The following is a 24,964-nucleotide window of genomic DNA, read 5'->3' as shown; positions in this document are numbered from 1 at the left end:
GTGTAGCACAGACATTCGGCTGATTTTTGTTTTGTCTGCTATTGAAGAAAAAAAAAGAAACAGTTGATTACAAGAGGGTGACTAGAGAATAAATGGAAACTAGTTAATTTTCTTTTTCATGCCTTTGAACAGAGATTTCAGTTGCTGGCAGTGAAATGTCCCAAGTACAAGCTTTTGCACTGTTTGCAGCTAGATCTAAAACCACAGCCCCGTCCCGCTCAGTGTGGCCTCTGGGGCAGATGTAGCTCCTCCAGGGCAGATGTAGCTCCTTCAGCCTCTTCTCCATCCATTTGACAAAGCATTCTGCATTGAAACTGAAAATAACCTCAATGAATCTGTCTTTTCTGGTGGGGTGCCATGTGCATGTACAGCATTCTTCATCTTGGTGAGCACGCAAGGAACACAGGAAGTGTTGACACCCTAGCCCCCATATTTCCTGTTGCTTTCCTTCCAGTGCATGTACATCCAGCCTCCATACCACAGTCTGCTCATCATCCTGGTGCTCTCTCCTGCTGCACCACACCAAACATGACAGTTTGTGATGCAGTTGAGTGGTCTTCATCATGAGAAAGCTGAAAAAAAAAATATTTTAATTGGAGTAAGATAAGAGTTAAAATGCTCAGTCTTCCACTACTACCTGTTTTATAATTTGTTTACAGGATACATTCATATACACATTAAAATGTAACTTGTAGCAAAGGAACGTAAATAACCAGCAATTTAAGAAATGTTCTGGGAATAATTTTTATAGTTGTATATTGCCCTATACTGTGTGAGCACAGTTCAATCAGTAGAATAATTCTTAGTTTCCCAATGACTTCAGGAGTTGATCTTACCGGTAGTACTGTCATTTACTTAAGAGGCATGGGATCTAAGACTGGAAAAAACAGTCTTGTAAATAAAAAATGGTAAAGCTCACTGCCTGGGCTATTTCAGGCTATGTGGTACTTTTCCCTGGCATTAGGAAGTATGTGCTGTTTTCTTAATATGAAAAGATTATTTTGAGTAGCAGAGGCCAGTGGCCCTGGGTTGTGTCAGGAATTAGATCTATTCTCACCTGTTGTAGCAGTGCTTGGTGCTGCAGTTGCCAAAGGCAGTCCCTGAAACACCAATTCAGGTGGCAGGAGGAGGGGAAGGAAGCCTGTGGTACTTTCACAGTTGGCAGATTCTTTTGAAATGATTTGATTCTCCAAAAGCTTTTCTTAGTGCTCATAATTAAACTGCTGTTAACTCCCTCATGTCTGACAGGGGTACTCTTTAAGTGCAGATACTACTTCAAGATTAAAACCTAACATTTGTATAGTTTCTTACATGCCTGCCATGTCTTAACCTGTATGAGAATGAAAAGGTACAGTACTTTTTCCCAAAAGATGAAGCCAAATCTTTATCCTGACCACTGTGTGAGTTCCACAACTGCTTTTCAGCCTCTGTTCACTCTCCAACTTTTCTTCTTTTTTTCTACACTGCATACAGATTTTTTTATTATTATTTTTTTTTTTCTGCTCTTGGTTCAATCCTCTTGTCCTGGTCTCCTCCACTCCCTGAATTTGCCTACCTTTAGAGTACATGAAATACCCAGATAGCTTGACTGACTCCCAGGTGGCTTGGATGCAAACCATGCTTTGTGACCATTGACTTGCAAAGCAAAGCATGTGCTTTAGAAGCCAACTTGAAAATGCTAAACCCTGAGTCTAGTACAGGTAGAGATGTTGTTCTGTAGCTGACAGGAATTTTTGACATTACCCACACACTCCCCACATATCATAAGAGACAATGGCACGTGAACATTCAGCCTGTCAGGATGTACAGGGCTTACACCCTAGTAATGCTCCTATTTCTATTTGGCAAGAGGGTGTTTTATTCAGGCATTCTTACTGATAGAAAAGTCTGCAACTCTTCTGTGCTTTTACCTTGGAATTTCATTTATTATTTCCTGACAGCAGAGACTCTCTTTTTAAAATTCTTGTTTGAAACCAAAGGCAAACTGCTTTTTAAAATACAAACACTGCTGAGATTCATAAAGAAGTCATGAATATTTTAAATTAAAAGAAAGCTCAAAAGTGATTGCTCATTCTCTGATAACAAAATGGGAAATAAATGACTATTGACATTTGGAACATCGTGTTTTAAAGAGTGAGTGAAGCTGCATTTAACTGGCCTGTGAGATCTCCCATGATCTCAGAGTGCTTCATTATGGAATTGTCATTAACCACTCTAGTTATGCTTTGAGCTTTGCAGCTGAAGTGAGTGTTCAATCTCACTGTTAGGGATAAATAAAAAGCATATTTATGAAACCATAGCACTAGAATGCATATTTCAGCTAGTACTCAGACACCCGTGTGAAATTAATTCCCTTGATTTTGACAGAAATACACAAGGAAGCAACCCAAGTGTGTGGGTACAAATATTATCATCCCTTACCTGTGTATCATTTCTAACAGATCTGTGAACTGTAGACTTTGAAAAAAGGACAGATAAACAATGTATTTGTTTTGTTTAATTGAATAATCCTTATAGTACTTGATTGTTCTAGCTCTGTTTGAAGAAACATGGATGTGTCAGTTCTTTAGGATCAGCCATTACTCTCTAAACTGTCTCCTGAACCAAAGTATCACAATTATTTGGAGTCATTAAGAAATCTGTGAAATGTAATTTAGAACACTGCAAAAAGAGAAAGGGGGGACGTGTGTGTTTCTTTACATGCACTGATCTCTCTGACCTAAAGCCTAACGTGTCGCTCCAGACTAGTATGAAGAGCCCACAGCTATTACCTTGATGTCCTTGTTGCTCCTGGGAGTTCAGAGAGCAGTGCCACCAGGAGGACATCATGACACCCCTCCTGCCTCAGTCAGGTGCACCTCTTAGGTCTGAGCCAGCTGTAATGACATGGACAGTACTGGTCTCCTGGTTGGTATAAAGCCAGAGCTTTATAGCAACTTGATTAATTCCTGCTACTTGGAATATATTAGGCATATACCTCATCATCTAGACAGTGCCTGCTCTTTAGAGCTTCTCTGGGGTTCTTTTGGTGTAAATTCCACCATATCTTTCAGGCCCATATATGTTCTTTCCTACCTGATACCACAGTGACAACAGCACTAGTGTTACATGGTTATTCTCATCTGCTGACTTAAAGTAGAGAAAAAAATCCAATCACCTTGCAATCCCAGTAGATCTGTGAATCAGCAGTCAGGAGGCTGCTGTGGGCACGTGCAGGTGCTTGAGAGGAGGTTCAGGTGCACACACCTGAGCATGGAGACAGTTAACAAGGAGTGACTGTAGGAAGTGGTTGAGGTGATTTAGTGCCCTGGGCCACTCCTAAAAAAAATCATATTCTCTTTTGCTTGCATTTAGCATTTTAACCATTATTGAGCAACAGACTGAAGAATTAAACCATAAGCTGGTATTTATTCCAGGAGCTTGTCTGCCTGACCCACAGACTTGACCCTCACAGGCAGGGGCAGTGGAGGCTGACCAGGGCCTGTCTTCCTCCAGGGCCCAGCCACTGAGGTGTGAGAGATCTGGCTGTGGATTTGAACATATCATCTGTCACAAACATGATTACCAAGTGTCACACTTTTAATAAACCCCTCAAATTTCTGCTCACAATGTCCTCAATGTGCATTTTAGGCATCTTGCGTTCTTTTTCTAGACTAATCCGCAGAGACGTGCACAACGAGACAGGAGGGTGACATGTTGTTAATAGCCTCCTTGCTGAGGTGTAAAATGAAGCTTTTCAGGTGACAACGTAATATATCTTTTAAAAACTACCTATCTTCTTGCAGGATGAGAGTGTAAATAACTACTTAATTATCCCATGTTCCCCAGACAGGAAACAATTTTACATCTTTTGCTTTACATTCAGCTGTTTGTCCTGTCTAAAAGCTTGTGGAAGTGCCAGTTAAATTCAGTTTGTCCTGGGATGTATTTCCTGCAGTCACAGGATTCCATAACAGCTGTGTAGTAATGTTTGCTTTGCTCTAAGAGCAGTAGAGGACTTCTGGAATGAGATATGGCCTTAAGTGGTTAACAATATTCTCCCAATTGCTTGGGTGTGGAAATGGTACAGACTAAAGGTGGCGAGGGCTCCTTCCTGAGGAAGGCTGCTGCAGCAAGCCCTGTAGATCCTGATCTCTGAGGTATCCCTGGTAATGTATCTGTGCAGACTTTTTTGGGATGCCACGAGTTGGCATTGCTTATACTCTGAAGCAGTTGAGAGCTTTCTGGGCCTGCACTTTGAGTCTGGGGGATGCAAATCCCACCTCATGTGTGACATTACAGGTGAGGCTGCCACGTCAAGCCCTGCACATTTCTTGTAAGGCAGCAAGTACTGAGACAGGGCCGTGGTGGGTCCTGTGCATGGAGGGACTGTCTGCCCAGCTGTCTAGACTGCATTGCTATGTTCTGCAATTCTGTACTCTTACCTATACAAAAAGTAAAGGGAAGGTAAAGTTAGAGAAAAATGGTAGTCCTTCAAGTGGGGAATGTTATTTTTTCCCCGTGAATTATGGGAGGAATAAAGATCAACATAGAACAGGCTTCCCCCAAGGTCTCTGCTGTACTAGGTACAGCACCAACTAAGCTCATTTCAAGACATTCAAGTTTTGTTTTATCCTTTTCACACATTGCTTGGCTCTGTAAATACATTGCATATCATTCAGACCTTGATCATCACAACTGGCTCAGCCTCTCAAGTAACTTATTTCTGCACTGTCCATGTGTTTCATAACCTCAGTTATTTTGTTTTCAGTGTGTGGCATGACCTCTTCTGATTGATGTGAAGAGATTTATAATGAGCCCAAAATGAGAGGCTGCCAGTCATGTGGGGATTTTCAATTTGAAATTGGTAGAGCAGGCTTTTTATACTGGGGTTTTATCACTTGTTCCATACGTGGCTTTCATTCACTTTGGTGGCAACAGTGAATGTTCAATAATTTGTACTTCACTTCGGGCACCCATTAAATGAGGACTACCCAGTTAATGAACATTTGAGAAAGGGTTGGTTCAAGTGATGTATGGACATAACGTCACACAGAAACTTTTATAGCAGAGACATGAAAAGACTCTCATTCTCCAGAGCAGAATTCTGTTGTCTTCACTACAGCACATCCCTCTTCTTCCTTTATCCTTCTTCATTCATTACATGTACTACAATCATGGCAACAAAAGAGACAAGGGATCCTCCAGACAACAGGATCCTCTGTTTCACTAGCTCAATTAATCTCCCTGGGCAGGAAGATGAATAGTCATGTAAATGAAGTTGAGTCCTAGACCTACACATAAGGAAGCCAAATTGAGATTAGCCAGGCAGGCAAATCCTGGATTTGCTAGCTTTTGAGAGCTGGACTTTGCAAAACAGCTCTTTCCATTTTTTGTAAAAAAATGTTCTTCTGTTCTGTGGAATTGTGTTTGTACCAACATCAGTTAACTATGAGCAGGACACAGCAGAGACCACTGCTTGTGAGCTAATGGTGTGAATCTGGAAAGCTGGAAAGTGGATGGGGATGAGGAAACAGGTAGCTCTGCTGCTCCCCTTCCCACTCAGAAAATGGAGAGTGGAGACACAGTATCTCACTGTTGTGCCTCATTTCTCCTTGGAGGAAGCAGGCAGTGCCATAGGGTTGAGGCTTGTTTACTGCACCTTTTCCCTTTGGGAACAGAGCTTCATGGCATGGGCTGGTTGAAGAGTCCCTTCCTGCTTAGCCAGCAAGAACCTGCACCACAGCCAGAGAGACATCTGAGCTGCTCTAGCCTGAGCTGGCCTTTGCCAGGCTACTTTGCCTGGCTGCCAATACCACAGGACTGGGCCTAGTGTGTCTAGGAAGTGGCTGGAACCTGGGTGCAAAAATATAAGTACAGTAGATACAGATGATTTTGTCCTTTGGTGTTGGCTCTTTAAAAATAGTATTTAAAAATACAAAGGTATAGTAAAGATTTTGTGGTTTAATTTTAATCTTATTTTGGCCTGCTGACATTTTAAATATGAGATGAGAAAAGCGAGAAGAAACAGATAGTTCCAACTTTTAAAGAAGAGGCTTAAAAGAAGACCATGAAGCATTCTCAATCCCCAAATTTATGAATGGTTAGTGCTGAACTGACTCTCACTAACCAAAGTATTTTCAAGGTACAAAGATTTTAAAGCATGAACAGGATGTTCTCTGGTACAGATCCTTTCCTTTGGAATTCACTCATGCCAGAAACACATCAAGCCCCGTCTCATTTCAGAAAAAATGTACTCCTTTTGTCCCAGCCTTTCACCAGCTGCTGGCTCCAGAACCCTTGGTTTGCAGCTTACTGGCAGCATTTCCTTTGTCTCTGTCCTTCAGAATCTCATTGTTCTGCAGAATGGTGCTACATTCAGTCCACGTACTTGAACAGCGTTACAACTTCTAGTCTGAGCCAGACATTGCAAATTCTGCACTCTTGGAATTCATTTCTAATGCTTTTGTTGCCATAAGCCAGATGGAGGGCACCTGGGTTTGTGCACAGTATCGACAAGAGCCCATCTGCACCCACGAGAAGTTTTAATGAGAACAGTTACCCCTGAGGAGCAGTTTATTGACTAAGACTGGGTGTGACTTAGACTAACAAACAGTTTGTTTACCTCAACAAATTACTAAACCCTGCACTCTGAAGCTACATGTCAACTGGTCACTGGCTATTGGGGCAAGAATATAATGAACTGATCTGTTAATACCTCCTGCAGAACATGTTTCTCATGAAGTATTTGCCACTTTTAAGTGGCACTGTCAGACATCATGGTCTTTAGAGGACACTTGTTTTCTTTGAAGGAAATATTATGGCCAGAATTCCACCTGTTTTTCTAACTATGTATGCAGGACCTGCAGAGAGATGTGCTCTTTGCTCCTCAAGCAGCTCTGAAGGTTCTCACTTCAGAGCACAATTCTTCTTTGCCCTCATTTCCACTAGGACCTGCTGTCCAAGGAACAATCGGACTTCTGTGGAGCTGGCATATGCCGACAGGAAAGGCTGTTGCTCATCTAAGTGCTGGACAATGTGCTGCACCAGTACCCTGGGCAGAAGCTGGAGTGGAAGGAAGCAGCAGATCCTGCTGATCCAGTCTCCCAGCTTTTGTTCACGCTTAAGCAGACCCTGCATTTTCAGTTGACCTGGGCTGCTCACAGCTTCTGGGAGCTTCCGATCTTGTTAAAGAGCCTGCCTGTCAAAGGCCTTGCTTTGTGCAGTTTTTTTCCTCCCCAAGTGCTGCAACTTTGAGATGTAACCAGCTGAACCTGACTTGGTATGACAGCAATGAAACCATTTAAGCCACTGATGCAAATCAAATGTGATCGTAATGGTATTCCTGAACAGAAACACTCTCAGCAGCTTCAGGGCCCAGGGTCTTGCTTGATCCCATGTAAAACAAATACATCTCCTTCATGTATTTATGAGTATTTGATTACTAATATTAGTATTACTATTATTAGTGGTGAAGTTATTACCTGCATTACCTCATTCTCGTCTGAAACTTGTGTAGCTAAGGGCTACACAGCTATTGCCTCTGGTTATCAGGCAGTGTTTTGTTACTTCTCTGAAAAGGACTTTGGTTGCTCTGCTTCCAGAAAAACCTTACAGAGCTCATTTATCCCAGGAAACCAGGAGTCAGAATTTATTGGATTGGAAAGAATAGTGCAGCTGTGTAGGTGCGGGTTCCTCACATTGCTCTCATGGTAAAATCAGGAGTTAAAAGAGTTATGTTCACCTCCAGTAATAACACACACAGACTCTACTCAAACAACATGAACTGGGTTTTTTGGAGTATCTTTAAAGTAAAAAAAATTGCATGTTATATTAATGTCCTGAGATTGCTGTTAAGGAGAAGAATCTCAGTGTCAGCTTATGCTTTTTTTTTTCTTTTTTTCATTTTTTTTTTCTCCTCTGATTTAGAATTTAGTATTTGCACCACTTTAGGATTTAAATGGTACCATAATGATTTTATAAAGCTACTTACTTGTTAAGATGTACATAACTTTTTTTTGTTAATTGTACAGTGACCAGAACAACCATGTCTTCATGCTTAATTTGGGCCATTAATTATTGCCTACTAATCTATTTAGATTAGGTTGACCCTGTGAAGACCAGCTGAGTTACTCCTTGTTTATACCACTGAGAAGAAAAGGAGAATTTAACTCAGAATCTATTTTTTTGAGGCTTTCACTTGTAAAAGGTTTGCCAGACACTGTTACCCTGTACAGTTGCCTCTGCAAATGTGCACTCAATACATGCATAAAGGTGGCTCCTTCTTGACCTTTGCTAACCACTCCATCTTTTTTGTCTTCAGGTGTGGGTGGATGCTGGCACACAGATATTTTTCTCTTATGCCATCTGCTTGGGGTGCCTGACAGCCCTGGGAAGCTACAACAACTACAATAACAACTGCTACAGGTAACAGCTTCCACGCTTCATTTTTACCTGTAGCTTCAGTGCTGGAAGTGTCCACATACTTAGCTTCACTCAGAAATTCTTCCTTTTTCCTTTAGCTATTTGAGTGAGTAATCATAAGCACATGCACATCTTTTGGCAGAACAGAGCTCTGTAATGTTTCTTACAGATGTTTCAGAGGAATTCTTTGCCAAAATCTCTTTTCATCCCTTTGGATCATACCTGACCCTTGCACAGCCACTCAGCACACGCAGGTGTGCACCATTGCAAGTATAATCTGCAGAATTCTGTGCATGTATAATTGCATGTGGATGCAATATTTGATTGTATAAAGTGCATCTGCTTTAAATAAAAAAAAATCCTACCCAAAAATTATTATTAAAACTCACCCGAGTTTGGTCTATGCTCTGAATGTCACTTTTTTGCACAGTTTACTGACTCCTAGCTAGAGCACAGTCGAGATAGGTAGCATTTCACTGCTCATCTTTATAGAATCAGTAAGGAAATTGCTGATGACTTCAGTAGGATTTAATCTTCCCTGAATCAATGTCAAAAGGATGACTCACACAAAATCCTCATTCCATTTTACTGGCATGGGCTGGAATATGAGCACTACTTTTTTCTTGTAGCATCAGAAGTTATTGAATTAGTTTTCCTATTATTCTACAGCCTTTAACACAAAACAGTAAATGACAGTTTCATTACACTGACTCATTATGAGCTCCAGACAGAAAATTCAAATTTCATTTTTCTGTGAAGGAAATAACACTGTCCAGAAGCAAAAGAATCCCAAACACACCACCCCCCAAACCCCAAATGTGCAAGTATTTAAATTCCAACTTACAGTTTTGCTTGGAGACACGAGGAGTCAGTTGTAGGCAATGCCTTCTTTCAGTGTCTTAGCAACAATTTGCTCTTCTGTCAGAGAAACACCAAACAGTAGGGCCCTCCAGACAGAGAGGGAATTGGGATACTGGAAACTACAGAGACATCAATGTACCCACCAGCTGACTGTCTGCAAAGCTATCCAGTGGCAATTAAGGGTATTTTGCCATCTAAACATGCAAAGTAACTTAGCAGCAACTGAAGGTGCTCTTTGGTTGTGACAGCCAAAATTCCAAATGTTTTGCTGCACATAGTAGAAGTACCCTGCAGCCTTCAGTGCTGATGGACATGGCTTTCAGCATAACAATGCAGGTGCCCCAGCAGAGGGTACCCAAAGCCCCACAGAACGGTGGGTAATGAAAGTTTTCCCTAATGGGCACAAATGATGCTTGAACAACAGCACTACCCCTTCTCTCTCTGATTTAATTTTATTTTTATTTCTTTCCATTTGCATCCCATATACAAACTATGCTGTCACTGCCTCAGGGACTGCAGTAATCTTTTTTACTATGGCTTTGTAACTCATTACAAAAAGCAGGAGCTTTGACATGTGATCAGAGAACTTAATTTTCCTCCTCTTCCTCTGACCCAAGCAGCATAGCCTGTAAAAAGCAGCATCAGCTCTCTTTTAAAGCTCCTGAGCAAGATGCTGCAGCAGTGTTTTTTACTGAGTCCAAGCTTCACAATTCCTCCAACAAAATATTTTCACAAATTTCCTGATTTTCACTCTTAAGAAATCTGAGGAAATGAGTAGGGCAGAAGTTAACTGTAGAAAGCAGCTAGTTAAACAGGGCTGTGAACAGGACAACTAAGGCTAACTTCTTAGGCTTGGGCGACCAGAGAGACGTATATGAGGTGCAGGACTCCACAGGAGACCTCCAAAAACCCCCTCTACACACGCCTTGTAAAAACAAGCCTGAGTCATGAAGGTTTGGTAAGTCCCTGTCCCTTAAACTCGGGAGGGATGATTTCAGCAAGACATACAAAGCAGCTGTGCAGTGGGAAGCAGAATTGAATTTGTATTCTAACTAGCACTTAAAAAAATTAAAGTCAAGACACTGATTTGCCTCTTGCAATACCTGCAGTGTATTGTCTGATGGTAACATCTACTTCCACTCTTTCTGCACTCTATTTTACTATTTTTATTTCATTTTTTTTCCACATTTGTAGTGAAAAATAATGATGAGGTATTTTTAGTGGGAAATGGGTCAGCATAAACTGTCGGGGGATTTTCTTATTAGTGACCTGATCTAATTCATTGCCATTGTACATGAATTGCAAACAAGCCCCTTCACACGTTTGAATAGGAAATGAATTTCTGTTGTCCTTACTTATCTTGCCTTGTAATACATTAATAGAGACCCACCCTGGATTTTCCACAGCTTATGTCAAAAGTGACTCTCGTGAAAAGATGAAAGGAAAGGCACCACCATCAGCAGACAGTCTCTGCCCCATAGAAATAAAAGTGTACTGGTGTTTCCTCTAAGTTTTAAGAAGCCAAGAATTCCTAATCTGTTCAGACCCTCCTAAGTGGTGGATTAACTTCAGACAACCTCAGCAGACAGAAGAGGACCATGTTCTTGTTCCTGCTGCATGTGGTCTGTACTTGCAGAACTGATCCAGCTCCCTGCTGGACAGACTGCACTTCCCCACCAGGGACATGCTGTTTGGTTTCCCAGCACCACTCCCTGGTGCTGGAGCCTGCACCTCAGCAGGACAAGTTTCATGTATGAGCCCCATCTACAAATCAGGGTCAGCTGCCATCTTGCTGCTGTGGTGCAGGAGATAAATGAGTGATTTCACACACTGCCAACTCATGGACGAAACTTTTAAGAAGGTGTGTCCTTCATTGAGCTTCTAGTCTAAGAGGAAAAGAGGAATGGGAATTGGTCTTGAGGGGAAACATAAAGGCAAGGAAATAACCATAGGGATGCAAAAGGCTCTGTGTGCTCTTCTCTCTACTAAGAAAAGCTCCTTGAGGAAGGCAGAATCAATTTTCAGCAGTATCCTGCCTGTCAGGCAGAGAGAGGATAAGGATGCATGTCTTGAATTATTCAGGTGATTGGCAAGATGTTAATTGGGAAGAATGTGAAGTTTTCATAAAAATTTGAAGTTTTCCTTTCCTTTGAAATCAATTTGGGTTTCAGTCAGGCTCGGATGCCTTCCTACCAAAGGTGCTTATAAAAAATTGATGGGAAATTAGATAAACTTCATGTTCCTCTTCCAATGATTTTTTGGGCAAATGTGTTTTAAAATTCATTAGTTTCACAATCAATGGATGCAGATCCCTCTCTGTTTTTCTTCCTGCAGCAGAAAAAAAGACTGAACTAGAGGTTACTTACTTCTGGCTAAGGGAAAGAAACAGAAGGAGATAAAAGGTTAGGAGAATGTCTGCAAAGAAAAAGGAATGATGGAAATCAAAATTGGACGTTACATTTTTATTGGGACAGGAAACACTGCTGGGTCCCCAGAGAACTGAGTGTTCAGGCTGTGAGTGTCTACCTGGGGAAGAAAATGGTGGAGCTGTGGCTGTGTTCTGTCACCAGAACAGGTGCCTCGGGAACTGGAGATGATGAAACTCCCCTTAGGCTCATTTTGCCCATTTCCTTGGAGAAATGCATGCCTGCCTTGTAACTACTTAATACCATGGCACGCTCTTCCCACAAGTGGATAAATGTCTGTGCTCCCCTTCTTCTCTCACTCTCTAGTTATATAGGATTGTCCAGTTCATACCACTTGGGCCCCGCTCTAGGACCTTCCTTCAAGAGGGCCTTCAGGGGCTCTGAAGGTGCTCAGGGAGCAATGTCTTTCCACCTCAAGTCTTTTTCTCATGGTTAAGAACCAGCAGCTCTCAAATGTCCTGTGCCATTAACCAGACAAAAATATCTTGTTGTTTGGACTGGGAATTATCTGAAATAAATCTTATCTGCAGCAAACAGGCTGTTCCAGGCGGAGGTGTCATGTGCCTGGTGAGCAGCCAGATCCATCCCCCTTGAGTAGTATCTTTTTTTTTCCCCAAAGGATTAAAAAAATTCATCTTTCTGACATCTCTTATCGACAGGGTTTTATCACACTTAGTTTTAATTCCTCAGCATTGAACTCATCAGTTTCTTAGGTGAGATAGGCTGGCCTGAGTCTCTGCAGAGCTACTTCAGTGCTGAAATACTGAGAAGAATGGTGAGGAAGAGGAGGATCTTTTTCTTTGTTTTATTTCTCTGCAAAGCACAAAGAACTCCGGGCTCCTGGTTGCACAGGAATGTGTCCAGGTGGGTTTTGAATGTCTCCAGAGAAGGAGACTCCACAACCTCTCTGGGCAGCCTGTCCCAGGGCTCTGTCACTCTCACAGGAAAGAAGTTTTTTCTTATGTTTACGTGGAACCTCCTGTGCTCCAGTTTGCACCCACTGCTCCTTGTCCTGTCACTGGACATGACTGAACAAAGCCTGGCTCTGTCCTCCTGACACTCACCCTTTACATATTTGTAACCATGGATGAGATCACCCCTCAGTCTCTTCTCCAAGCTCAAGAGACCCAGCTCCCTCAGCCTTTCCTCATCAGGGAGATGTTCCACTCCCTTCATCATCTTTGTGGCTCTGTACTGGACTCTTTCCAGCAGTTCCCTGTCCTTCTTGAACTGAGGGGCCCAGACCTGGACCCAATATTCCAGATGCAGCCTCACCAAGGCAGAAAAGAGGGGGAGGTGAACCTCCCTTGACCTACTAACCACCCCCTTTCTAATGCACCCCAGTATGTCTCTTGTAGCAAACAGTCTTTAAAGACTGCCATGAGAAATCATTCCTACCTCATCATCTGTCAAGCCTGAAGTGCTCTCTGAGCACAGGATGAACAAGCCTATTTCCCTGGGCTCTGGGCAAAGAGCACACCTTTCTGCAAGAGTACCTTCCCTTTTTGAAAAGTGATTAACTCTTGTGATATTTCCAACCTGGGAAAAGAAATATTTCTTCACCTTGGCCTTGTAATTGTTGTTGTTCAGTGTGTAGGATACATAGGTCTGAGATCAGTGTCCCTGCACTGTCTTTGCCTACTTGTGAGGCACTTTTTTAGGTATATACAAACACCTTAGATTATATATGATGCTTTTCATTACCACAGCTTCTTGAAAAATGTTTATAAACCAAACTGGAGTTGAATTTTTATATGGATATATAGTGTCATTATACTCTAACTGGAATAGAATTAGGTAAGATCTGACTGTAGGATTTTTTTTCCAGGAAACCAATTGCTACCATTTTTATATAATTTATTCATGTCTTCTGAAATACATTCCTGCAACTCCATTCTCACAGTATTTTTACATGTCTTTTAAAGATTCTGCTGAAAAGCAGTGTAGTGTTGCTGAGTAGCAACAAGTTTGCAATTCAACCAGTTAAAACACAAAGGATGTTTCAATGGTAACTTTCAGCAAAGGCTCATCATTTCCCTTGGCACAATAACTGTTGGGAGCTTAGTTTTAGTGAGCACCTTCATGTCCAGTCCTGCTGCTTGGGGTTCTACTAGTCCTATGGCTCAGTATATGAAAGAAACCCAGGGTCTGGAGATCAACTGCAGTGTTTTCTATTTATATTTTCAGAGACTGCATCATGCTCTGCTGCTTGAACAGTGGCACAAGCTTTGTTGCTGGTTTTGCTATCTTTTCAGTTCTTGGATTTATGGCTTATGAACAAGGCGTGCCCATTGCAGAAGTTGCAGAATCAGGTAAGTTCCCAAAAGCTGACAAAAGTTAACAAGAATACCCAGAGATTGCTGTCAGAATGTTTAGTCTGTGCCATGTCTTATGGATAAGTTGACTGTTTTGCAGATAGTTTTACCAAACTCCTCTTAAAAACCTGTTACCTGACTCATTAGAATAACTGCTATAAAAAGAGTTCTTAACTATTTTATGGTCATACATTTATGTGTGAAAAATATTTGTGTTACTGTGCATAGCTCCAAATTCATAAAGTCAAGGAGCTATTGGAACACAGCTGAGCAACCAGGAGAGAGTTGAGCAGAGATGCATGGCTTAGTTCTGCCCCTTGAGTCTCATGGCCTCATGAAAGGAGCATTCAGCTTTCTGTAAATGAGACATGAAATGCAGACAAGTTATTTGTTCCTTCTGAAAAAAAAAAAGAAAGAAAGAAAAAAGGAATTTCTGAAAGTAATGAGAAACCAGCTGTTTAGGAGAAATCAGTGGAAGTTCTCTCAAGTCTTGTTTAACATATGCTATCCAAATACAGATTTCTAATAATCAGGTGGGTGATACCATCTCCTAATGTCAGGAAGTTTTCCTCCCACGGACACACAGAATCGTTCTGGTTGGAAAAGACCTTTAAGATCATTGAGTCCAACCATAACCTAACTCTACCAATCATTAACCTCTGGTCTTCTGAGTCCAGAAAGGCCCAAAGGCCCAGCTCTATGAGAAATTAACCATCTAACATTTATGACCATCACCTGGAATTGGACACGCAGTGAAAATTCATTGCTCTTTAACACCTTTGTGAATGGAACATCTTTAAGCATCACTTGAAACTCAACAGAACAAGAACAGGAAAAAAAAGGAAGGCAGCATAATGGTGAACTGTTGAGAAGGAGAAATGACTCTCATGAAGTTAGTCAAGGTTAGCAGGAAAACTGCAAAGCAGATAGAGCTTCACTGCTACTGTCATGGAAAATATTCCTCTTTTTCTAAAGCCCTCAAGACAACTGGCTTATGTTATTATAGGAACTATATAGAAAAAGGTTAAAAGACTGCAGTGACTCTGGAAATTATAGGAGCTTGTAAATACTGTATTAAATGAAAAAGCAGTTGTGTGTTGACAGGTCTTCACTGAAGGTATTGCAGAAGAAGCACAGAGACTTGTGACCTGGCTTTAAAGGCTGGCTAACATCAATAAAAGCTGTTAGAGCATGAGAGTTTGCAGCAGCTGAAAAATGAGTACAGGTAAAAAAGATCAGGAAAACATAGCTAGGTGAGATGGTGTTTAGCACATCTGAGAAGTTACCAATGCTGTTGCAAAAATGTTCTGTTTTAAAGATTTCTCTAAACACACAACCAAGGAATGAACATTACCAGCAGCAGCAGGCAGAAATGCAGAGCAGATTTTGAACAAGCCAGCAGATGTTTGGCTTGCACCGTGTGTGGCTTCCAGGATGCAGCTCTTACCATTGCCTACATTCTTGCACAAATTGTCAGATTCTGAGCTGTCCTAGGGAAAGAAATATTCCAGAGTATGTTTAGAAGTTCAGTGCTAATAAGTCCTCTAAGGCAATCTCAGGAGCACATGCTGTTATTTATTCAGGTGTGTGAGACTTACAGTATGTTCACACAAAGGAGGAGAACAAAGGAGGCACAGGGATGTCTTAGTGGAAGTTTTGACCTTCAGACTTTTGGACAGGAGGTAGGCAGAGTTGATGGGCCAAGTTAATCTTCAGTGCTGAGGAGCCTCATCACCAGATGTTTAGACTGTTAGAAATGTAGAGTTTGCCAAGGTTTTTGATCTTGTATTTATCTCCTCCTATCTGCCATAAAAGAACAGTCAGGTTAGGGTGAACTGACCCTCACCAGCAGCTCAGCACCCACACTGCTGTCCCCTCACTCACCCGCCCCAGTGCAATGGGGAAGGGAACTGGAAGAGCAAAAGTGGGAAAACTGGTGGGTCCAGATAGAGACAGTTTAGTAAGTGATGCTGTGCAGGTTCTGCTCAGCAACAGCCACAGGGCTGTGTGAGCAATGCTGTTCCATCCCCACATCCCAAACACAGCTCCCTCCAGGCCGTTCTGAAGGAAGTTAACCCCTTCTCAGCCAGACCCAGTACTCAAGTATAAACTATTGCCTTTCTTCCTTTTCAGGACCAGGACTTGCATTCATTGCTTACCCTAAAGCTGTTACAATGATGCCTCTTTCTCCTCTGTGGGCAGCTCTGTTCTTCATGATGCTCATATTCCTTGGATTAGATAGTCAGGTATGAAACAAACAATGTTTAAAGATTTTGTCACATTCTCTAGCACGTGTGTATCAGGATCCTTGATGTAAACAGCATCTAACCTGATGAAAGCATGAACCCTAACTTGATTCCTTGCTTAAAACCATTGATTCCAGTTCCTTTTTAAAAATCCTAATTATGTGATAGTGGAGATTCCTTTTTGATCTGCTGTGAACACTGATTAGGGCTGACTGCAGCTTTCATTATTAACGTGGAAATCAGTTTGAACTTTCATAGAGTTGATAGACTTTACTGTTCAGTACAATACCAGTGTGTCTTCCCATTTTCAGAGCATTTTGCAATGAATTTTGAAGCTGCATATCAGATAGTGACAATGTAAATTCCCATGGTGCATTTATACTTCAAGGTACCCCAGCAAGCAGGGGACAGGCACATCCTGCAGCCAAGTGACAGCACAGACCTTATCCTTCCTATGTGACCACAAAAACCATGACAGCTGTTTGATGAAAAATGCAAAGAAGCTGGAACTTTTAGGTCTCAGCATGATTTGGTTCAGAAAATTTATGATTGTATACAGGAGAATGAAGCTGTTCAGTGCTTATTTTTCATGACATTTCCAATCACTAAACTGAACGTTTTAATAACAGCTCTTTTTTTTTTCCTGATCTAACTTTTTTCTGTTTTTTTTAAGTCATTTTTGAAATGAGCAGTTCCTCAGTTCTGCTCCTGACTGTTTGATTGAAGCAGGCTTTGCATTGTCTACTTGTGGACATTGATTTTAGTGCCTATTTTAGATGCCTTGCTCCAGAGTAAGTCAGAAGCTCAGGCCTCTTCCTTTTCTGATGATTTTTAAAGTTAGTAAGAACGTTCCTTCCCTCCTTCATTAGAGGTACTTGGCTGGGGCACTGAATAGCTTTGTGGAACTTCTCTCTTCTGTAAGTTGGAGAGAACTTGTCCAAAAACCTTGTAGATGCTTTAGCAGTGCTGGAAGGTTCACAGCACTGCCCAGCATCCCTTTGAGTGACAGGAGCAGGATGCCTAGAGTGAAATTCTGCTGCAGTCCTATGAGCTGTTGGTCCCATAAAAGCCACATTGGAAAGGTTTAATTTTCATGTAATCCACCTGCTACAGGGCAAAAGCCTTGTGAGGTAATTCAACTGTTGGAATTTGGTGGTGGGCTGGAAATCCATAGCTTTGGCCTTCTAATTCTGAAATGACATTCCTCTCAGTTTGAGCTTCTGTTTATGAAGTGTCCTCAGGGATCATTCAGTCTCTGGGAGAACACAGAAGGGTGTCTGAAGTGTTTTATAGCAAATCCAAACCCCAGCAGAAGATGAGATGTGTTTAATTTGTACTTTCCTGTCATTTGTCCTAGTTTGTGTGTGTGGAAAGCATCGTGACAGCTGTGGTGGATATGTACCCAAAGATCTTCCGAAGGGGCTACAGGAGAGAACTCTTGATTCTTGGCCTTTCTGTTGTGTCTTACTTCATTGGCCTGATCATGTTAACTGAGGTGAGATGGGCGCTGTTGCACTGCTGGGTTTTTAGTTTATAATCATCACAGATAAAATGCAGGGACATTTGCCACAGACAAACTTCACCATCAGGAATATGACAACAAAAAAATGCTTGAGAGACTGTTCCCAGCCACTGTCTAACATTTGAAATGTGAAATGTATCCCCAGGAAATATTTTATCCAAAGTTTCCTAGCCAAGGAAATTCCATCTGCTTTGCACCAGCCAACCAGATACACTGCCTGTAGTTTCTGCTTATTTATTCTGGGCAGACCAGTCTGAAAGCAACTACTGAATAGATCAATAAAAAAGATGAAGAAAAGTGAAAATAGGAAACAAAAAAAATGTGGTTTATTTTTATATCAGCAGGGCAGGTAAATCTGTGCAGCCAATCTCTGAGTGGAAATTGCTTCAGTGAGAGTAAATTAATAAAGGAAAAAAAAAAAAAAAGGAAAAAATCTTTTCAAACAAACCACAGTGTTTGTTTTGGGATGTTCTAAACCAAAAATTCAGAGGGTGTCAGTCCCTCCCATCAGTTCATGGTATAATGTTTGTGTTTGGTACCCAGGCTGGGGGGAACCCTGGGATGCTTGGCAGGAGTTCAGTCTGGCTGCTCAGGGCTTGTGGGTTCTGTCACCTCTCTTCTGCTTTGTGCTGCCCTCTCGAAGCTGGCAGAAGAGGGGCAGAGTCCACACTGTGCTCTGCCCACGTTCTTCTGCTTGCTGGGCCAGCAGAGCCTCCCTGTGCCAGGGAGGAGGAAAGAGAGACGTGTGGTGTGTGAGGAGCTGCAGATCAGGAGGACCTGGGGAGGCAGCTGGGCTGCGCTGCCCACCCAGGGACACACGCAGAGGTTCAGCCAGCTCAGGGGGGTGAAGCAGCCTGGCAGGGCTTCCTGAACTCATCTCAGGTCACTTCAGTTCCCTCTACAGAGCCACAGTCCTTAGATGATGTGCTTTTCAAATTGCTTTGTTACTGAAAATGAGCAATTTTCTCCCAAAAAAGGCTTCAGGCAATTGTAAGTATGTTAGTCTCTTGTCCCCAGCATGCAATGTTTTACAACAATCAACTGACCAGAATATATTACCTTGAAATACACTTTGAAGGAGAGAATAACTAAAGATAAGGAGGGAAGTGGAGACTAGGGCAAAATGAAAGTTCTATTATTTTTTTTTAATGACAGTTTGCACCAGACTAATCAGATGTCTTTCTCTGAGGAGAGACTTGATGTGAAGCAAATGCGGTGGAGCACAAGCTTCAATACACTTCTGCGAAGGGACTGAGAATTCTCCACCAGGAAAATTATCAAAAAACCCACAAAGACACAAAACCAAGACCCTGCATCTTCATATGCAGTGATCTGGAGATCAAAACCACCTGCAGTTACCTACAGCTTGATGTGATAACACATGAAGTTGAAGCAAAGCATGGAAGTGGGAGAGCATTTTGGAAACAAGTCAAATGTCGATCTCTCCGCTCCAGGATTTACCTGTAGGCAGATGTTCAGGATTCAACAGGCACAGGGAATAATCTGAAGTGCTCTGGAAGAAAAAAATCTTTCACAATAACAAATCACTAAGAAATGAATATTCTTTTTTTCAGGGAGGAATCAACTTCAGTTGGAAGATTGGCAGAGAGCCAACCGATTGTGCCATTAAAGCCGTATGTGCTATGAAATACTCCTACTGGTGCCAACACATTTTTCCCCTTTCTCTGGTTTTGTCTTTCAGGGTGGGATGTATGTCTTCCAGTTATTTGACTCCTACGCAGCCAGTGGCATGTGCCTTCTCTTTGTTGCCATCTTTGAGTGTGTCTGCATAGGCTGGGTTTATGGTGAGTTGCTGAAAAATGTGGGCTTTGGAGTGTGTGTGAAAGTTTTCTCTTTGCATAAAAGCAACGTGGGAGCCTTGGACCCTCATGGATTTGGGCCCTTCCCATTGCCATGCTCTACCAAAAGTCAGGAATGCCTTGTTTCCCCCTCCAAGTAACAAAGACAGCAGAATCAATTTATTTTTTCCCCCTTGGCCCTGGTCAGGATTGACATCTGCCTTCCTTCACCAAGGAAGTCCTTACCTGCCCTAGAAAGCAGGGGCGGCAACAAGTCTGTCCTCTCTCACAAAGCATCTGGGATGCATGTTCCCTTCTGGCACTGGGAATCTGGAGCTCATACCTCATGAACACAAAAGGGACACAGGTGTCCCAGCTCTGCTGCTCCTGTCTGCCAGCAAAGCCAAGAGCAAACCTCCACAGGGCTGGGATTGTTCATGGTTGCATCCCTCAACATTTTTTCCTCACAAAGGACTGACAACTTGACTTGGTAAAGCACCAGATGAGTTTCAGCTGACACACATCCCCAGCCATCTGGGGACTCACACCTGAGCTTGTAGCATGGAAATACCCTTTAACTGGGCTCACTCAGGCTGTAACTGACTAGAAGCCATTTTGGTTTGGCTGCTCACCCCCTCCTTCCCTCTGCTCATGCTGGTCAGGTCCAGATGCAGGCAGCAGCCTCTGCCACAAAGGGAGATGTGTCAGGGCAAGAGGCAGCAGCCTCAGTCCTGGCAGCTCCACCAGAACCTGTGTTAACTCTCTTTGCTCTTTTAAATCCTGACCCTCACAGCCTCTTCCATGTGCACTCTACATCTGCTTTTCCTTTGGGTTTTTTGGGCAGGCAGCAATCGCTTTTATGAAAACATTGAAGACATGATTGGGTACAAACCACTCTCACTGATCAAGTGGTGCTGGATGGTCTTAACTCCAGGTATTTGCGCAGTAAGTACAGAACATCCAGCTGACTCGGTTTAGAGGTTAAGAAGGTTTTCTGTCCATCTAAATTAGAATTTTGCTGCTGATAATAGCTCACAAGGGTCGAGAAAAACACCGATTGATGTGTAGCTTATGTTTAAAAGACAAAACACTCTGTAGGATCTGTAAAAATTGTTAAATATTCTGTGAATTGTGAGACATCTTAGTATATACAATATATAATAGGAAAAAAGCAAACTCAGGGCCCTAAATGAACATTTGCCAATACAACAGAGGCTTTTATCACTGCACCACTAGCAGACCAGGTGTCCATCCAGCATAACTCAAGCTCCTCCAGACCTGGGCTGGTTTTCCTTGTGGCTCCAGCCTCCTATTCCCTTCCCTCTCATCAGGTGAGCAGACATTTTTCAAAGAAGACAGGACAATTTTTCTTCGAGTAGAAGAGGCCAAGAGCACATCTCGGATGCAAGAAGAGGGGGAAGGCATTTGCCAGCAGTCCTGCTGCCAACTCTGGCAGTGTGCTGTGGCTACCTAAGAGGAACAGAGTTTCTAAAGGTTTTCCCATAAATTTGATCCATGAGTTCTTGAGGATTAGACACTAAAATCTGCCAGTTCTCCAATATGTAAATGATAACAACCTGAAGATCCAGGTTCCCTTGAGTTCTGCCAGTTCATTTGCAAACTTGGGAAAATTTCTGATTAATTTTCACCAACTCTGAAATGAACTTAGTATCTCTTGCTGAAACTGAAATACCTGACAAATTCAGACAGATATATTAGAGCTGTTGTGAGGGTGAACACGTAATCTGCAGATACAGACAGTGGATCAAGGCTACTTTGAACATTTTGGTTTTCCTTTTCCATCATGCCAGGTTGGAGAGAATGCAGCTTCTGTTACTTACTCACAAACTAGTTCATGGTAGCAAAACTTTAGTCTTTCCTGCCCAGGTACTGTTTGCCATCAAAGTGCAGGTTTTATTGTGATCGAGAGGTAAATAGGATTTAAATGTGAAAGGTTGTTAATTTCTGTGGAAACCAACAAGACGTTATTGAAGCTGCACATAACATGATATTGTTGTTGGGTTTTTTCCTCTGACTGGAAAGCTTACCTCTGTTTTCCATCTTGAGAGAGATAAGCCTTGCCTAAACAGCCAATCATTTTCTTGTTACATCTACAGTGTTTTTTCAAATACCATTAATATGTGTCTCTGCTTATTTCAGGGAATCTTCATCTTTTTCCTGGTGAAATACAAGCCTTTGAAATACAACAATGTGTATATATACCCTGACTGGGGCTATGGCATAGGCTGGATGATGGCACTCTCTTCCATGATCTGCATCCCTTTGTGGATCTGCATCAAGCTGTGGAAGACAGAAGGCACTTTCATAGAGGTAAGATGTGTTTTCATATGAATGGTACTGGAAAAAAAGAAGTGGGGAGTGTGAATCCTCAGCTGCATGAGACTGAGCACAGTTTAATTAAAAAAGCAACACCATGAACCTGCCCCAGTGGCAAGTTGGGTCAGGCCTCTCAGGCATGGATGGAAAGAGGCATCTGAATTTTCTCCATTTTCTTAGAATCATAGAATCATTTTGGCTGGAAAAGACCTTTAAGATCTTCAAGTCTGACCACTAGCCTACTGCCAAGCCCACTACTAAACCATGTCCCTCAGCACCACATACAGGTCTTTAAATACCTGCAGGGATGGTGACTCCACCATTTCCCTGGACAAAACTTCCCTTGAATTTCCTTTTTCTTTCCTTTTTTTTTTTCTTTTTTTTTTCATTCACTGAACTTCAGCCTGTGGTAAATTAACCAGCTCTAGCTTAAGGTTCTCTGTTCCTGCTCAGTATCTGTAACAGAAGCTAAAGCCCTCAAGAAGGCTTGTACCAGCCATTCATTCAGGTCAGCTGCCTTCCTTCCGTGGTTTTGGTAACTGATGTGTGTGCTGCCAGGATTTTTCTCCAGGAGCTGGGTATCAAACACACACTGTGACTTCTGGACAGTTTTCCTGATTACAGTTCTCTAAGTGAGAAAGAGGCAAAAAGAAATAATCAGGGCAGTTTACTAAGACTTGGTATGAAGTTATCTCTGGTCTAGGCTGAGGTTAAGGTTATTAAATATAAGACCTTTTCTGCAAAGACAGACAGTGAAGATGGGTCTAATGGAAGAAACAAGAATATAAACCCTGTTCAGCCATCAGGGATTTCTCATGTTCCAGAAAAGCCTGATTCTGTCACCTGGAGTTCCTCAGATACTAGTCAGTAAAAGTAGGTATCCCAGTATTGCCTCCTTCAGAGGGGACTTCATTCAGTCCCTTCACTGCTTTCTCAGTCTTTCTGATGTTTTCTAGGATAATCCCAATGAGAAGAACAAGATAGTGGGAATTCCTGTGTCTAGGATACCCGGGGCTCATTAACTTATCTGGCACTTCAGAAGGATCTCTCAGTGTACACCCACATTCATGTTATCTGCCATTCACAACCTACAGGTCTGACATCTGAGGATGTCTCAACGTAATAGGTACAGCTTTCCTGGAGGCAGAAGCCACCCTGCAGCTCATTATGCTGGCTGGTGGCAGTCCATATGGAAATGAATCCATTAAGCTGCTTAAATGTGGCCCTAGGACATCTTTCCTGTGGGTAAATTATCCATAATAGAGTTTTCTTAGCATGTCAAAAGAGGGAGTTTTGCACAAATCTTACCATGATTTCCTTAAAGCATCACCCTTGCTCTGTCTCTGCAAGCAAACAGCCCTTCTCCACGGGCTCTGGTTGTGCAGCCTGAGGCACTGCACACTGCTCAGGGGCTGTTCCACACCTGAATGCTGAGAGGGATGTTTTAACAGTTGGGACCTTGCCTGGAAGCCACCTTCCCTAGAAGCCACCTTTCTGCAATGTCTTCTCTCCAAGCTGTGAGCAGCAACGTTGCTACTGAGGTTACTGCTGTAGAAGAGAGTTCTCAGCTGGACACACATTTTTCTTTTGTCCCTCCTCGTAGATTCACACACTTTGGTAGTCTCTCATTTTTAATTTTTCAGTAAAGACCTTTTGACTCTACCATGAGAGGGAGAATGTGCCCACGGAGCAGGCCTGATGTGGAATTCCTTCATGGAAGGGAATGTTACTCTAAATCAGCATGAAAATACCCTTTGCCTTGGTCTCTGCCCTCATTCTTCAGCCCTTGCTCTGAGGGGGTTTGCAGGGCAGGCAGCTTGTGGTGTGGCTGTACCAGGGAAGTGAGAAGCTGACGTGCAAGAGAAGAGGCTTTTCTAGTCAGTCTGTTTAAGAAATGTGTGTCTGTGACCAAGAACAAGAGAATGATTTCCATTTTCTCCACTTTTCTAGAAATTCAGGAAGTTGGTTACACCTAGCTCAGACCTGAAAATGAGAGGGAAGCTTGGAGGAGGAGCCTACATTGCAGCAATAAATGACTGCGATGCCAAACTGAAAGGAGATGGCACCATTTCAACCATTACAGAAAAGGAGACACATTTCTGAAAGAACTATCTTTTTTTGCTTGTTTTGTTTGTTTGGTTTTTTTATAAAGAAATAAATAAATTCACTTAATGATAGAGGCTGGCTTGTTTTGCACAAAAAAAACCTTTTATTAACCAGTTAATTTTAAAGTGAAAATTGTATACTTGTTTAAAAGTGATTTTTTTAAATTACTATATGTAAGTAATGATTCTGTAAAAGAAAAAAAAATAGTATGATATGGTATGTTAGTGATGACCTCCTGTATTGTGGTGATTTCAGTACATGTTTTTATTTTTTAGAAGTTAGAGGGTCCTGGATAATGTGCTGTAAAACTTTTCTACTTTGCTTTCTGGCAGGTGTGATGTTGTCTAGATAAAAGCCTCCTAATCTGTACACATTTCAGACCATTTCAGCTTCTCATGTTTGTATATAAAGGGGACCAGGATGTCCTTTTGTTGATGGTGGAAGAAACTGGGAGGGGACAGGGGGGATGACTTGTAACTGCTGTTGGGTGTCCCTCCCTCCACTCGGGCTGTATCCAAAGCCGACAGAAACCAGAGGGAGCTTTTCCAGCTGGGACCAGGGTGCTTCAGCCTCCCCCCAGGCCAGGGCAAGGCTGTTTTGCACCTAAGGAAGCTCTTCTCCCAGGGAATCCCACAGGAAGCTCCACCTCAGCTGCTCTCACCACCTCCCCTCCACCCTCCATTTGCTTCCACAGGCCTAAAAAATTGTGGTGGAATGGGCCCCCTTCCTAGTCACTGTTTTTCTGGAGATTGGAGAGAGAATATTTCTTAGGAGCTCTGAATGTTGCTGCTCTTGGAAGTTAATGGTCCATAAGATGATGTGTACTCCTTCAGGAGACCCCTAAAGACCCCCACCCACCCACCAGAGTTGCACAGCTAAGGCCCCAAAGCCACAGTTGGGCCTTGGGATGGATTAACGTTCCCTCCCAGAATAAACATCAACAGGTTTT

The 24,964-nt window shown here is 42.3% G+C and overlaps 1 protein-coding gene across 6 annotated transcripts in view; it reads left to right on the top strand.

Annotated features, from left to right (window-relative positions):
- The window catches only part of SLC6A11 (solute carrier family 6 member 11), a 94,962-nt gene extending 70,578 nt beyond the window's left edge, over positions 1 to 24,384 (top strand). For all 6 annotated transcript variants that reach the window (XM_051627788.1, XM_051627790.1, XM_051627791.1 and 3 more), the window contains 8 exons: positions 8,303 to 8,406; positions 13,878 to 14,002; positions 16,139 to 16,251; positions 17,609 to 17,746; positions 19,476 to 19,578; positions 20,417 to 20,517; positions 21,733 to 21,903; positions 23,860 to 24,384. In XM_051627788.1, coding sequence (XP_051483748.1) covers positions 8,303 to 8,406; positions 13,878 to 14,002; positions 16,139 to 16,251; positions 17,609 to 17,746; positions 19,476 to 19,578; positions 20,417 to 20,517; positions 21,733 to 21,903; positions 23,860 to 24,012 — 1,008 coding nt within the window. In that variant the 3' untranslated portion in view covers positions 24,013 to 24,384. The remainder of the gene's footprint in view (positions 1 to 8,302; positions 8,407 to 13,877; positions 14,003 to 16,138; positions 16,252 to 17,608; positions 17,747 to 19,475; positions 19,579 to 20,416; positions 20,518 to 21,732; positions 21,904 to 23,859) is intronic.
- Positions 24,385 to 24,964: the final 580 nt, after the last annotated feature.

This window comes from Apus apus, chromosome 9, assembly GCF_020740795.1.
Source record: "Apus apus isolate bApuApu2 chromosome 9, bApuApu2.pri.cur, whole genome shotgun sequence".
In the NCBI taxonomy this organism is placed as follows: Eukaryota; Metazoa; Chordata; class Aves; order Apodiformes; family Apodidae; genus Apus; species Apus apus.
Note: the sequence above shows the minus strand (reverse complement) of the source record. Positions and strands in the feature narration are given on the sequence as shown.